The 16,422-nt window shown below is 37.0% G+C and overlaps 1 protein-coding gene across 5 annotated transcripts in view; it reads left to right on the plus strand.

Moving 5' to 3' along the window:
- LOC106055664 (carbohydrate sulfotransferase 15-like) overlaps window positions 1-15,917 on the plus strand; it is a 46,213-nt gene extending 30,296 nt beyond the window's left edge. For 4 of the 5 annotated variants that reach the window (XM_056012650.1, XM_056012651.1, XM_013212021.2 and 1 more), the window contains 7 exons: window positions 4,808-4,869; window positions 5,516-5,735; window positions 9,496-9,609; window positions 10,948-11,107; window positions 11,945-12,098; window positions 12,530-12,677; window positions 13,185-15,917. In XM_056012650.1, coding sequence (XP_055868625.1) covers window positions 4,808-4,869; window positions 5,516-5,735; window positions 9,496-9,609; window positions 10,948-11,107; window positions 11,945-12,098; window positions 12,530-12,677; window positions 13,185-13,366 — 1,040 coding nt within the window. In that variant the 3' untranslated portion in view covers window positions 13,367-15,917. Of the gene's footprint in view, window positions 1-4,049; window positions 4,172-4,807; window positions 4,870-5,515; window positions 5,736-9,495; window positions 9,610-10,947; window positions 11,108-11,944; window positions 12,099-12,529; window positions 12,678-13,184 lie in introns of all 5 variants that reach the window. The other variant, XM_056012652.1, reaches the window with a different exon arrangement.
- Window positions 15,918-16,422: the final 505 nt, after the last annotated feature.

Raw genomic sequence — 16,422 nt, forward strand, 5'->3', positions numbered from 1 at the left:
TAACATTACGGTACCCCTTTTCCCATTCATCTTTGCCTGACATCTCCGCCCCCTTCCGTTTTCCCGCGCTTTTACACCAGCGTAGCTCATTTCTTTTCTGCCTCGATAGAGAACAACATCGGACAGATAAGTTTTAACTTAAGACTATTTTGTGTTAATTGTTTTCTATTTTTTGTTTGTTTTGTAGCTGATGAAGGCCTCGTGGCCCAAACGTCCTTTGTTACACTTGGTCTGGCAGGGTTACATATATGCATGTTTTTCGTATTCCCCAAATTGTGATGGCTCGCCATCCCTTTGGACCCGGTCAGTATGGAAGAGAGGCGTGTGCTGACGTGTGGGCAGCCCAGCACTCGCAAATTTACCGCCCAGGCTTTCCCCCAGCAATGGAGAGGTCACTATTAGACATAATTCATTGTATTCGTTACACTTTATAATAATCAAAAAGTATCATTTAATAATGAACAAATATTTAGCACAAACTAAAAATTATCCAGTCAAGGGAGACAATAGACAAGAGGAGACAAATCGTCACATTTCTAAAGATAGACTGTTTTCCCCGATGATTTCTCTTTTGTTTCAATCCCTTGAATCTACTGAACAAGGTTTAGGTCATTCAATCTAGTGATTAATTAGAAGGTTTAGGTCATTCAATCTAGTGATTAATTAGAAGGTTTAGGTCATTCAATCTAGTGATTAATTAGAAGGTTTAGGTCATTCAATCTAGTGATTAATTAACAAGGTTTAGGTCATTCAATCTAGTGATTAATTAGAAGGTTTAGGTCATTCAATCTAGTGATTAATTAGAAGGTTTAGGTCATTCAATCTAGTGATTAATTAACAAGGTTTAGGTCATTCAATCTAGTGATTTATTAGAAGGTTTAGGTCATTCAATCTAGTGATTAATTAGAAGGTTTAGGTCATTCAATCTAGTGATTAATTAACAAGGTTTAGGTCATTCAATCTAGTGATTAATTAGAAGGTTTAGGTCATTCAATCTAGTGATTAATTAACAAGGTTTAGGTCATTCAATCTAGTGATTAATTAGAAGGTTTAGGTCATTCAATCTAGTGATTAATTAGAAGGTTTAGGTCATTCAATCTAGTGATTAATTAACAAGGTTTAGGTCATTCAATCTAGTGATTAATTAGAAGGTTTAGGTCATTCAATCTAGTGATTAATTAACAAGGTTTAGGTCATTCAATCTAGTGATTAATTAGAAGGTTTAGGTCATTCAATCTAGTGATTAATTAACAAGGTTTAGGTCATTCAATCTAGTGATTAATTAGAAGGTTTAGGTCATTCAATCTAGTGATTAATTAACAAGGTTTAGGTCATTCAATCTAGTGATTAATTAGAAGGTTTAGGTCATTCAATCTATTTATTAATTAGAAGGTTTAGGTCATTCAATCTAGTGATTAATTAGAAGGTTTAGGTCATTCAATCTAGTGATTAATTAGAAGGTTTAGGTCATTCAATCTAGTGATTAATTAACAAGGTTTAGGTCATTCAATCTAGTGATTAATTAGAAGGTTTAGGTCATTCAATCTAGTGATTAATTAGAAGGTTTAGGTCATTCAATCTAGTGATTAATTAACAAGGTTTAGGTCATTCAATCTAGTGATTAATTAACAAGGTTTAGGTCATTCAATCTAGTGATTAATTAGAAGGTTTAGGTCATTCAATCTAGTGATTAATTAACAAGGTTTAGGTCATTCAATCTAGTGATTAATTAACAAGGTTTAGGTCATTCAATCTAGTGATTAATTAACAAGGTTTAGGTCATTCAATCTAGTGATTAATTAACAAGGTTTAGGTCATTCAATCTAGTGATTAATTAACAAGGTTTAGGGCATTCAATCTAGTGATTAATTAACAAGGTTTAGGGCATTCAATCTAGTGATTAATTAACAAGGTTTAGGGCATTCAATCTAGTGATTAATTAACAAGGTTTAGGGCATTCAATCTAGTGATTAATTAACATTCATAGCGTGTTATAAATAATGGTTACATCTTGTAGACTAAAAAATTGTATTTAGTCATTATGTTCTAGATTTAGTTATTGTCCTATTCCATCGTCTTTCCAATAATCTATTCTCATTCTGTTGAGGAGATACACACGTACAGATGAGGACTTCATGTATCTGCTAGTGGGGGGGCAATACGGGCAATAGCTATTGGTGTTTGCTGAGTTGTTTCCCTTAGGCTTTGGTTGGATAAGATCTACAATAATCTACATCAACAGTTGTAATAAGTTGTTTTGTTTTGTTGTTTGTTTGTTTTTTCCCATTCCATTTTTTTAATGTTTAAGTCTCGAGACACTCGTACATCACTTTTAACACTTGCTAATGTTTTGTGTTTGAATTCTTTCAAAAAAAATTTTTCCCCAATCATCACACGACCATTATGCATTCTAATGGCAGATTAACTAATAATCCAGGCTGTGTAGATGTGAGCTCATTCCATTTGGCTTCAACATTGGAGAACCTTTCAAATAATACTCGAGCATTAAGGAAATTGCGGTTACTTCTGACATAATTACAATCAATTTGACAGAAACCCAATTATCAGGATTAGCAATAGAAACTCGTGTCTAATACATGCGTTTAATTGTTGGGGTAGGGGAGGGGCATCCGATACGATTACAGTCGCAATAAGAATTCAGTCTTCACACGATTTCCAACTCGATACCCATCGGTTCGAAAGCCAAGCGCCCTATCACCTCAGCCACTAAGTCCCCTTCCCAATCGAAAAAAAAAACAACAAGAAAACTGTTAAATGTTCCAACTTTAGGGGAGGGGGGAGAAAAACTCCAATTGAATAGGATACGACTTCAAGAGTATAATTGGGCTCGCAATGAGAGACTTCTGTCCCACTATGACCTGACCATATGTGAACCTATTAGCAAATATAGAATAAGAAATCCCCCTGTATCAGACGAGATATACATCCATGTATCACCAAAACCTAAGCTAACATGGTTCAGTTAAACTAGGGCACGTTCTGCACACCATTGACTCTATTGATGGAGTTACAGTGTTACACAAGTCACGTACCTTGTGTCTGCTATACATTTAAAACGAAAACAAATTGTGGCCCGTGTAACAGATGTGATTTTAAATTATTTGTTTGTGACGCAATATTTGACCCTCCCCCCCTTCCATTAAGCTGCTCCTCTCGACGCATATTTTTTTTGTAGTTAAGAGTTGCTCCCTTCGTTTAGTCACGACATTGTCTCCTCTCTGGTACTTTTGAAACCCCACATTGCGAATTGTAGGATCTATTACTAAGTGGTTGAACGGACCGCTCTTTCTCTCTCTCTGTCTCTCTCTCTCTCTGTCTGTCTGTCTCTCTCTCTCTTTCTGTCTCTCTCTCTGTCTCTGTCTCTCTCTGTCTCTGTCTCTCTCTGTCTCTCTCTCTCTGTCTCTCTTACCATCACTTTGTTTTCTTTCATCCCCGCCTTTCTACTCTCTCTCTCTCTATCTCTTTTTTCTCTCTCTTTCTCTCTCTCTCTCTCTTTCTCTCTCTCTTTCTCTCTTTCTCTGTCTCTCTTACCATCATTTTGTTTTCTTTCATCCCCGCCTTTCTACTCTCTCTCTCTCTCTCTCTTTCTCTCTCTTTCTTTCTCCTTCCTTACTTCTATCACTCTCTCCCTCCCATTTTCTCTCAATGCCTCTCTCTCTCTTTCTCTCTTTGCAATTCCCCCCCCCCCACACACACACACTATAGTAGGCCTTCAAATATATATCTAGTTACTTCGAGAAAAAAGAATGAAAATCTAAATTTGTTTTATTATTTCAGTTTTAAGGGTCCACAATGGCGAGTTAAGCATCAAAGAATTATTGATTTCATTTTGTTTTTATAAACTTTGTACACACGCATTCACTCAGCTAGTTCCCATTTTAGGGGGGGGGGGGAGGGGAATAAATTTGCTTAAAAGTATATTTTAAAACAAAGTTACGAAGAAAGTTTGTGTGGAAACACAAACTCTAAAATCGGCCACCGAATTGGTCCACCCAGGCAGGTAAAAAGGCAGGTTTCAATATTTTCAGAAAGAATAACGGAATGAAATTCTACCAAAGGCAAATGACAGAGAAGAATGGAGAAAGAAGGTTGACAGATGTTGAGTGGTGCCCCAACGGTCCAGCAGACCAAGGGATAGGTGAAAGTGAAGGTGAAGTTAGGTGTGAACGTGGCCTAACTGATTTCATATAATGATTATCTTATTGATCTGATTGTTTTGTATAGAGTATAGAGTCAATTTCTTATTGAAGGCCTCATTAATAAAAACTTTCGTAAAAAAATAAAAAAAATAATAATTATTAATCCTTCCTTTGGAGAACAACGTATGGACTATAGTGGTGTTGTAGTGTTATTATGGCAAACTACTTACTAATTGTTTTAAATTTAAATTATATTACACTTATATGCATTCTAAATAGATTTTTTCTCTTTGAAAAAAAAAAGGAAAAATTTTTTTGTAAATGCATTAGTTAGTATGACAGAAATTAGATAATTTAATTAGCAATAGATGTGTAAAAAAATGTTTTTTTGACAAAAAAAATCTTAAACCATTTGCATAATTGTGTTACAAATATAGTAAATAGTCATCTCCCTTACTAAATAGCCATCTGTGTTTGTTACTATTAATAGTGAACAGTTATAAAAGTGGTGTATTCTTATAAAGAAACTTCTTGCATAGTTATTTTTAATTGTTGTATTGCATCCGAACTTTGAAAGGTACATATTTAGTTTATGTTATTTGATTACGAATACAAAATGAATACCTTTAATATCTGATTCGTTTCAGAATTTCATTGTATTGACCGACTAGCATCGAAATACAGCAGAGTTGAAGATATATTTTGTATTGTAAGTTTCATTAATAACAATCCATACTGTAAATAATCCACTACATGATTCATACCCATATATATTATAGTACAAAGAAGCCATCTACTTATTGTACAAAGAAGCCATTTATTTATTCTACAAAGAAGCTATCTACGTATTGTACACAGAAGCCATCTACTTATTGTACAAAGACGCCCATGTACTTATTGTACAAAGAGACCATCTACTAATTGTACAAAGACGCCATTATTTTAATAAGCTCTTTTAAGTTTTAGACATTTCTTCAGAAATAAAGACTATTTCGTCCAAACCCAAACCTCACACTGAACGACAAGTAATGACAGAGGACAGAGTTCGAACTCAGACTATCGTTGGGCTATCCTATACGCATACCACACGACCAGGCAGCGATCTGTTTCAAAATCTTCTGCTGCCCTAGAGTGTACAGTCCACGCCATCAGAAGTGGAACGGTGGCGAATGTTTGAAAGTGTCTTCTGAAGAAGTCTATTATGTTCTTGTGTTTTCTAGAAAGACTCGCCTCTTTAAAAAAATGTCCCAATTGTTCTCAAACCTTAAATAAAAACAACATGTTTTACAGTCTTGATATATGGGCGCAAATAATTATATAAAATTAATTTAATCTTTCTCTTTCTGAGGGTCTAGGTTTTGCCACAGTTCCTACCTCACTTGAAAAATCCGTGTTTTTATGACGTGGTCTTGATGAAGAAAAGAAAACTTCGGTGCTTGCCATACTTCTATATCATAGGCATAGACAAGAGCGGGTCCACAGATCTCCACAGTCGGTTGGTCAAGCATCCTCTTGTGTACGGGAACACCGGCGTAATGAAAAAAGAATCCCAGTATTGGTGTTGGAATCGTTACGGTAGGCATACATTAGGTTAAAAGTTCAAAATATGTATTTGGTTTGTAGTACGCAAACAGTTTAAATGGACATAAGATTTAAAGTAGGCATACAGGCACTAGGATTATATTAGGCATACAGTTCGGAGACGCGGAAGCTGAATAGTAGAGCACATGGCTTTCGAACATGGTTCGAATCCTGTTTAAGACTGGAATTTTTAATTTAGGGATCTTTAGGGCGCCTCCGAGTCCACTCAGCTTTAATGGTCATCTGACATTAGTTAGGAAAATGTAAATGCGGTTGATCGCTGTGCTGGCCACATGACATCCTTGGTAACCGTGGGCCATCTTCTGTCACAAGGATCGCAAGGTTTAAAGGAGAACATTACTTTAGGTAGGCATACAGTTTATAATAGGCATTCGATTTATTACAGACATTAGATTTATAGTATACTTACAGTTTTAAATAGGCATACACTTTATAATAGGCATTCGATGTATTACAGACATTAGATTTATAGTATACTTACAGTTTTAAATAGGCATACACTTTATAATAGGCATTCAATTTATTACAGACATTAGATTTATAGTATACTTACAGTTGTAAATAGGCATACACTTTATAATAGGCATTCGATTTATTACAGACATTAGATTTATAGTATACTTACAGTTTTAAATAGGCATACACTTTATAATAGGCATTCGATTTATTACAAACATTAGATTTATAGTATACTTACAGTTGTAAATAGGAATACACTTTATAATTGTAATAAGGTTTATAGATGTACAGTTTATAATGGGCGCTAGCAATACAGTGGACATAGAGTATATAAAAAGTACTAGGTTTAAAATATGAATACAGTTTATAACATACATTAAATTTATAGTAGTCCTACAGTTCATAATATGTATTTTGTTTATAGTAGGCACTGAGTATGTATAGAATTTTTGCTTTATAGAAGGCAGAGAGTTAAAAGTAGGTATCGTATAACTATAGTCGGAGTAAAGTTTAGGGTTGACTTAACATTGGCGGTTGGCGTCAAGTTATCTATGAACGGATTATCATCTATTCGAACTATTTCATAAATCGACTTTTATATAACTAAATAGTTTAAATCTAAACTATATCGCAGGTGTATTGGCACGAAAGGGAAGCAAGCAGGGCACACTGGCACGAAAGGGAAGCAAGCAGAGCACACAGGCACGAAAGGGAGGCAAGCAGGGCACACTGGCACAAAAGGGAAGCAAGCAAGGTGCACTGGCACGAAAGGGAAGCAAGCAAGGTGCACTGGCACGAAAGGGATGCAAGCAGGGCACACTGGCACGAAAGGGAGGCAAGCAGGGCACACTGGCACGAAAGGAAAGCAAGCAAGATGCACTGGCACGAAAGGGAGGCAAGCAGGGCACACTGGCACGAAAGGGAGGCAAGCAGGGCACACTGGCACGAAAGGGAAGCAAGCAGAGCACACAGGCACGAAAGGGAGGCAAGCAGGGCACACTGGCACAAAAGGGAAGCAAGCAAGGTGCACTGGCACGAAAGGGAAGCAAGCAAGGTGCACTGGCACGAAAGGGAGGCAAGCAGGGCACACTGGCACGAAAGGGAGGCAAGCAGGGCACACTGGCACGAAAGGAAAGCAAGCAAGATGCACTGGCACGAAAGGGAGGCAAGCAGGGCACACTGGCACGAAAGGGAGGCAAGCAGGGCACACTGGCATGAAAGGGAAGCAAGCAGGGCACACTGGCACGAAAGGAAGGCAAGCAGGGCACATTGGCACGAAAGGGAAGCAAGCAAGGTGCACTGGCACGAAAGGGAGGCAAGCAAGGCACACTGGCACGAAAGGGAGGCAAGCAGGGCACACTGGCACGAAAGGGAGGCAAGCAAGGTGCACTGGCATGAAAGGGAGGCAAGCAAGGTGCACTGGCATGAAAGGGAGGCAAGCAGTGCACACTGACACGAAAGGGAGGCAAGAAATGTGCACTGGCATGAAAGGGAGGCAAGCAAGGTACACTGGCATGAAAGGGAGGCAAGCAAGGTACACTGGCATGAAATTGAGGCAAGCAGGGCACACTGACACGAAAGGGAGGCCAGCAGGGCACACTGGCACGAAAGGGAGGCAAGCAGGGCACACTGGCACAAAAGGGAGGCAAGCAAGGTACACTGGCACAAAAGGGAAGCAAGCAAGGTGCACTGGCACGAAAGGGAGGCAAGCAAGGTGCACTGACATGAAAGGGAGGCAAGCAAGGTGCACTGGCATGAAAGGGAGGCAAACAGGGCACACTGGTATGAAAGGGAGGCAGGCAAGGTGCACTGACATGAAATGGAGGCAAGCAAGGTGCACTGGCATGAAAGGGAGGCAAACAGGGCACACTGGTATGAAAGGGAGGCAGGCAAGGTGCACTGGCATGAAAGGAAACAAGCAGGGCACACTGGCACGAAAGGGAAGCAAGCAAGGTGCACTGGCATGAAAGGGAAGCAAGCAAGATGCACTGGCACGAAAGGGAGGCAAGCAAGGTGCACTGACATGAAAGGGAGGCAAGCAAGGTGCACTGGCATGAAAGGGAGGCAAACAGGGCACACTGGTATGAAAGGGAGGCAGGCAAGGTGCACTGACATGAAATGGAGGCAAGCAATGTGCACTGGCATGAAAGGGAGGCAAACAGGGCACACTGATATGAAAGGGAGGCAGGCAAGGTGCACTGGCAAGAAAGGAAACAAGCAGGGCACACTGGCACGAAAGGGAAGCAAGCAAGGTGCACTGGCATGAAAGGGAAGCAAGCAAGGTACACTTGCACGAAAGGGAAGCAAGCAGGGCACACTGGCACGAAAGGGAGGCAAGCAGGGCACACTGGCATGAAAGTGAGGCAAGCAGGGCACACTGGCATGTAAGTGAAGGAAGCAGGGCACACTGGCATGAAAGTGAGGCAAGCAGGGCACACTGGCATGAAAGTGAGGCAAGCAGGGCACACTGGCACGAAAGGGAGGCAAGCAGGGCACACTGGCATGAAAGTGAAGTAAGCAGGGCACACTGGCACGAAAGGGAAGCAAGCAGGGCACACTGGCATGAAAGTGAGGCAAGCAGGGCACACTGGCACGAAAGGGAGGCAAGCAGGGCACACTTGCACGAAAGGGAAGCAAGCAAAGCAGAAATGAACAACGTATAGCTTCTTCCATCTTTCAGTTTCAATGTCTGTTTTGTTCCCCAAGAAAAGCTCTGCATTAGACTTTTATTTCATCTCAGAAGCTATCGAAAGGAAGTAACAAAGTTGGTCACGGTTATGGGGCTCCACTACACGGATTTGTGAACATTGTTATTTAAAACAATAAAGGAAACATTGTTAGCCCTTTCGATGAAGTTTTGTTACCCATGCCCTTGAACTACATCTCTCTACTGAGTCTGGTGTTAGAGATTTTCTGTATTGGACTTCACATAATTGTAAAAAAGCGGTAGACTTCTTTGTCTGAGACCATTGTAGACTATTATCTCAAATGACACTTTTCGGCTTAAGCATCGTTGACATTAACTGAGCCTACTGGATCATCTAATTTGTTATAATTTGAATTTACCTTCACAGCATCTGACCCCTGGAGGCAGAAGTCTGAATTAGGGATTTATCTTTCTTTTAAAACAAGTTGAAGCTAGTTAGTTTTTCAGGTTCTTAAGAAAGTGACAGGGAAAAAAAACCTAGAAAATAATTTGAAAAATTCTTGAAAGACAAAATAAAAAAAACAAACAGTATGAAATGTGTAAGATATATTTCTTTTTTTTTCCCAGGCATTATGAACAAACGCAAGGGAAATCCAAAGACCTCATTCGACTCCTACCTGGATATGTTCGAGCAAACAGCGAACTTAATAGAGGAGAAGAACCAGACGAGTGTAGTTGCAAGTAAATCAAAGCTAGAGACCATATCGCCTAACGTCTGACAAATACTTAAGTTGATGAAGTTCAATAGCATACCAATGCGACCTTTGAATCCTGGCCTGTTTTATGTGGGAATTATGTGTAACCATTAGGCTATAAATTTATTGTTTTTTTAAAAAGGAATATGGCTGATTAAAAAGGGCAATCATGACTAGTTGAGAAGTGAAATTATGACTAGTTGAGAAGGGCAATTATGACTAGTTGAGGGGGGAATTATCATTATTTAAGAAGGGCAATTATAACTAGTTGAGAAGGGCAATTATGACTAGTTGAGAAGGGCAATTATCACTAGTTAAGAAGGGCAGTTATAACTAGTTGAGAAGGGCAATTATGACTAGTTGAGAAGTGAACTTATGACTAGTTGAGAAAGGGCAATTATTACTAGTTGAGAAGTGCAATTATGACTAGTTGAGAAAGGGCAATTATGACTAGTTGAGAAGTGCAAACATGACTACTTGAGAAGGGCAAACATGACTAGTTGAAAATGGACAAACATGACTAGTTGAGAAGGGCAATTATGACTACTTGAGAAGGGCAATTATGACTAGTTAAGAAGGGCAACTATGACTAGTTGAAAAGGGCAATTATGATTAGATGAGAAGGGCAATTATGACTAGTTAAGGGCAACTATGACTAGTTGAAAAGGACAAACATGACTAGTTGAGAATTGCAAACATGACTAGTTGAGAAGGGCATACATGACTAGTTGAGAAATTTATTGGGTTTAGTTCCCTTAAATAATTGTTAACGCTTTTTCTCCCTCTCGTATTCTTCAATCAAGTTGATACTTTAAACAGTTATTTTTTATACCTAACAAAACATGAATCAATAAACAAAAATACTGAATTAGTCATTTTATTATTGGTAATTAATTATTTTGTTTGATATCGAATAAGTAAATAACCTGTACATTATTGATAGATATAGTTTTAAGGACGGAGTTCTTCCCCTTTTATGTAAGTTTTTTTTAAAGGATTTTTTTGTTATTCACTTTCCTTATAAGAACAAATTTGCAACAAAAACAGAATATACTGTGACTTGAAAACCATCTGCTCCAAGTTCGAAACCTGGCTAGTTTGAGCCAAAATGCTACATGTTTTTTTTTCTTACATAAATCTTCTGTAATTTATTTTTGGTCCAATAAGCAGTTGTTTTTATTGCGATCTCTTTACAACGTTTAAATCAAAATTATAAGAGTTCTTTATTCTCTCAGTTGAACGATAGTGCTTCTATTGCCTCTACCTAGATGACACGATAAGTCAGATTTATGCTAATGATACATAAGTTCTCTGTCTCCACCAGGTGATGCATCTCCGATGGACATGTGGGACTTCAGAGGCTGGACAATGATTCCCCAGAACGAAGGTTTGCCAGAACCCAAAATATTGACACCCCACTTCTTAAAGTACTTGCATAAAAAACCTCCAAAGCTTATTATCCAGCTAAGAGAGCCCATAGAAAGGTAGACTACCCAGTTGCGCTTTTCCTGCTGCAATAACAGTCATCTTTTATTCTAATACCTGCACTATAGTTTTGTATCTGGGCGTCTTGCTAAGAGGGTGATAGAGGTGAAAGATGTTTTTCACATCTCCAATAAGTGGGCAGCATTTACCAGGGGCTACAGGTCTGAAAGAGGAACTTAAATTTTACACAAATTTACAAAAATGGGCAAATGGATAAAGTAGATATGATGCGGAATGTTTTCTGTATGTGAAGCTCATTGCATATTGTGGGTTTGAAATCAAGTCTCTTGCTGTAATCCATCCAAACATTTTCAAGAGCACTTTTTCCGTGTGCAAAGCTTATAGGGCATTGATAGTTTGATATGGAACATTTTTACAGAACGTTCCTACATCCAGAAAAAAAATGATTATGTATAATCTTATCTTATCTTATATAATACAAACGTTACTTCAAAAAAGAAGCTGATTACATCCTACGCGTCATGCATTTAGTAGTGCATATTAACTAATGACCACATTTCTGCCAAGTCACTGGTTTTCCTGGCTGGCTCAGGCAACCCATTCCATGCTGTCATAGCGCTAGGGAGGAAGACTTCAATGGACTAATTTGACCTAGCTCGGGTTTGACACTTATCAAATATATTTTTTTAAAATAAAAGTTGGTTTCGAAATTTAGCTTTTTATTTCAACCCGTCCTTGGTTTGGGTGGATACCAATGTTGTCGTTTTTGTTGTTGTTGTTGTTTTTTATATATTTATTTTAATGATATGAAATGAAATTTATGTTTAAATTTTTAAAATCTTATCCTGCCATAATTTTTGTTTCTCTTTTTCCAGACTTTATTCTGACTATGTTTTCTTGGAATACGGCAAAGATCCAATAGATTTCCACAGACATGTTGTTCAGGCTATTGAGATGATGGAAGTATGTCTTTCTAACCATTCCAGAAGGTTCTGTTTCTATGACGCTGATTTGTATGATAAACTTCCAGTAAGTTCATGAAGTCTTTGTATTACTGTTTGATACATTTCTAATAAGTTCATGCCCCGCAGCTACGTCTCTGTATTACTGTATGATATATTTCTGGTAAGTTCATGCCCGCAGTGACGTCTCTGTATTGCAAGTGTTACAAAGTTTTACTTGAAAACAGAGTACTCTGGAGAAACATGGTTTTAAAATATAAAACGGCAAACATCTTTTTTAACATTCTTTTTACTTTTTAAGTGATTTAAATGATTACATGAGAGAGAGAGAGATTGAGAAAGAATATGTGCTAGAAAGTTATTTAACAAAATAACATTTTCTAGAAACACCATATATTTTTTAAATACACAGCAACTTAACTACATAATTTAGACTTTATTATTAATTGACATGAGTTAAAAAAAAATACTCAAGATCTATTTCAATGTAATCCCCAGGTTAGGATCCATCTGAGCTGTTATTCTGTGTTTCTGAGAGAATGGATGCAAGTTTTCCCTAGATTTGCATTCCACATCATAAGAACCACAGAATACACATCTGATATGGAAACCACACTGTCAGGTGTATTCAAGTTCTTGGAATTACGTGAGTGATCATTGTATTTTTATAATATATATATATATATAATAAGAGCTGTTGGCTGATTGCTGAAGTGTAAAGTCAGTTCCTGGTAAAAGAAGCACTCATGTACAAGTAGCTAAGTTTTAGTATGATGCTGGTTCTTTTGAGAGGAAGAGGTGTCACAGAATATAACCAGAGATCATCATACAAAGTTTTTATTGGTATGTTTTTAAAGTTGCATTTTTTTTTCTGGTATATTAGTATGAACTTTAAGACTAATGGCATTATATTTGAGCACATTAGTTTCTTTGAGGTCACCTTGCCCGTATTTTACGTATTTTACTTCTTTTCAAATGTTAGTAGATCTACTAATGGGGTACACTTTTCATACTTTTTGTAGCAATATTAGCATGTAATTTGCCACAGTTAGTTTAGTAGGAATCTTGAAATTATTTTTTTTTGTACCAATGTAAAATGTGTCCCTGTATCGTATTTCATTCAACTGATTTGAACATGCCCTTTTTTTTTCAGCGCCACTATCCCAGAGTATCATGCAGGACATTCTAAACCAGACGAGACGCCACGTGACAGCTGACAAAAATGGCGTCGTCTTGCCGGAGACGAGGAGGTTACTCCAAAACTTCTACTCGGAATGCAATCAAGAAACGGCAACTCTTCTTGATGATAAACGATTTTTGTGGCTTGATCATTAGCATTGATTGTTGTTCTGTTTTCAACGTTAAGAATTCTGTTGACAGTATTTTTAGAGAGTGCAAACTTTATATTCGGAAATTCCCAATGTCCTTGTCTCTTACAGTATTAAAATGCTATGAAACACTACTTCGTGTATAGATCTAGCCGCTGTGTACATTGATAGATCTCGTTATGGTGAACCGTGAACTCTCACTGAAAGGCAGGAGTTTCCTTGGGATTTTTGTTTGATGTAAATGCCTTTTAGCATCATTTTCTTTTATAGTAACTTACATAATGAGATAAACAACTTATAATGAAATAATTCATTTTTCTTTGTTTTGGTTTAGGGCCATGTATATCAATACTTTCTTACTAAACAGGGCCGCATAGTCTTCTTCGTCAATTCCAACAAATGGTGTCCAATTTATATTTATTACTATTGAACTTAATACTGGACTCTGCAATGACAGTTCAACTGGGAAATATAGATTTTGACTAATTAAGACAGACAATTTTGTTGTTATTTTGACCAATGGCATGTTTTGTATATTCTATTCCATATATTTATTCTTGTTGATTTTGTTGTTTTAATCCTTGCAATCAATGACTCAGTTTTTGGCCCAATCCCAATGCTATACATTTACAAGGATGTCTGTATTATGTTCTTGTTAGATGAAGACGCCTTGCTTGTTTGTTTCCATTGACTTTGTTTGTTAGACATGTTTTGAATGTTCCTTCCTAGCCCTCAGAAGGGCGGGGTGGGGGGGGGGATGGCAGCGGACAGGGTATCAACCCGGGACCATTGAGACGACCGCACGACCAGGCTGCTGGCTGATAAAAAAGAAGTACTAAACCTATGTCTGCAATACAACAAATGATTAAAGCTCTAAATGGATGGATGATGGACCTATATTTTTCGATATTTGCACGCTCTGAAGTGCCTAAATCATGTATTCCGTATTGTGCAACTAAATTTTGGTTGTAAAACAGAAACTTTATACATTAGACAGTTGAAGTTGGGATGTGATATAAGATGAAGTTATACGTCTTATCCTATGCTCAATTCACTCTAAACAATAATTGAAATAGGTAAAGTAGTGTCACTCTTTGCCTGACATCACTTGACCTGTGTATTTGTCTCTAAGATGACCAGTGCGCTCTCTGAGTCCCATCTCTACTTTCTTTACTTTGACTTGCACTCTTTTCACTATAAGATTAAAGTCTGGTGTAGAGGCCGGAAGAAATAATTGCTGAACAGAGCATAGGAAACACACCGCTCAGCTAGACCTCCTCCCTGGATAAGGGAGGCGATAATATAGATATATATTGCCAAATCAGGTACAATAGTACTAGTGCTTATCTACATTTTGAAGCGGGCGCTGTGGTCTTCTTATTTAAGGCGGACCGCTTTCTACTCTGATTTTGATGACGTCATAAAATTGGCAATGACACTGTCCTATAGAGTAAAGTGTGTCTTGAATGAAAGTCTTTATCACGGTTTTAGGGCACAAATATCTAATGCTTGAAATTTTAAACATTTCTATCAAATTCCTCTTAACTTGCTAATTCTTCTTATCCGTTTAGTCATTACTAATCGCCATTACGATCTCATCGCTATAATGAACTGGACAAGATGTAGGTCTATAAGGAACGTAAAATACCTATGGCGCCATGTAAATAACATTATTTATATTTGTGTGCAATAAGAAACATTCCCTCAAAACTGAATTGACATTCCTCAAACAATTTTGTTTTGTTTGACTTACCTTTGTAGTTTAAGTATAAGAGATATGCTTGTGGATATTTGATTGAATCTGTTTCTGGCTAGTTCTCTGAGGTTTTACATAAATGAATGTCTTAGAAATGTTTTCTTCTCGAATGTATTGCTGTATAATTTATTTCTTTATTTGTTTCTTATACGGTAACTGTAACTTTTAAGATAATTGTTTTCTTATCAGTACCTTTGCCACACTTTTGTAAGTTATATTATTGTCATGCCAGATTGGGGGGAAAAAAATCTGCTGTAGTGGAAATCGTTTTAATTATTTTGTAATTACGCTTTTGTTAGCAATTATTTTTTATTGTATTTTTGGTGCTGATTTTTTTAAGCCATCATCATTTTTTTTGCTATTTAAGTTACTCTCTGGATTCATGAAACTATATCTCTAAATCGTCTTAGTTATTAAAAAGATTTCGTAGTAAAAATTTAAGTATTTTTGAATATGTTGAAAGCATAATGCTAACGTAATTCCAGTAATTACAAACTAATTTCTACTAACTATGATTTCTAAAGTATGTATGTATGCATACTGTAATTTATGATTTTTAGTTTTAACCATGACACGTCATAATGTTTTTATTTTTATGGTATCGACCTATTTACATATCTCATACAGACGCTAAGGTTGGCCTGCATAGAGAATTGTTAATGAAAGTTTGTGTTCTTGTATTTATGAAGACAAATTGAAAGTTAAAAGCATCACAATGTTTATTTATTCCATAATGTCTGCTGTGTACCAAATGTCTTCCTTATTTATAACGTATTCAATACATGAAGTATGTTTTTTTAAAGACACGAGTTGTCGTTTTTCCCTCTTTATATTATTTATATTATTTCATGAGTCCAATATTTGTTTCCTTAATATGAGTATTGCATTACAAAATTAAAAACTTTGGAATTACTGCCCTTTCTCCTGCAAAAATCCAAAAATTATTAAAAACAAGGGAAAACACAAACTCCTTTTGTTGTTTAAATTAAGCTATTTGAGATATGGTGTTCTTTTAGTGACTATTTAAGTCCAACTATTATATGTCAGTGAATAATATTTCTTGTGGGCTATATCTTGTGTTATCTATTTGTAAATTCGGCCCTAATCAGTTCGGTAGATCCTAATGGTTAAATTAAAAACAACAGACCTTTGTTGTACTTATTATGTAAATTTCTAAACCAATTATTGACATTTATTTGTAATTCTAGAATTGAAAACTAAAACTTCCATACTATAGCACACACCATATATAAGCTTGCTTTCATATCACAGCCCACTTTCAAATCACAGCCCAATTACATATCACA

This window comes from Biomphalaria glabrata, chromosome 15 (assembly GCF_947242115.1).
Source record: "Biomphalaria glabrata chromosome 15, xgBioGlab47.1, whole genome shotgun sequence".
Lineage (NCBI taxonomy): Eukaryota > Metazoa > Mollusca > Gastropoda > Planorbidae > Biomphalaria > Biomphalaria glabrata.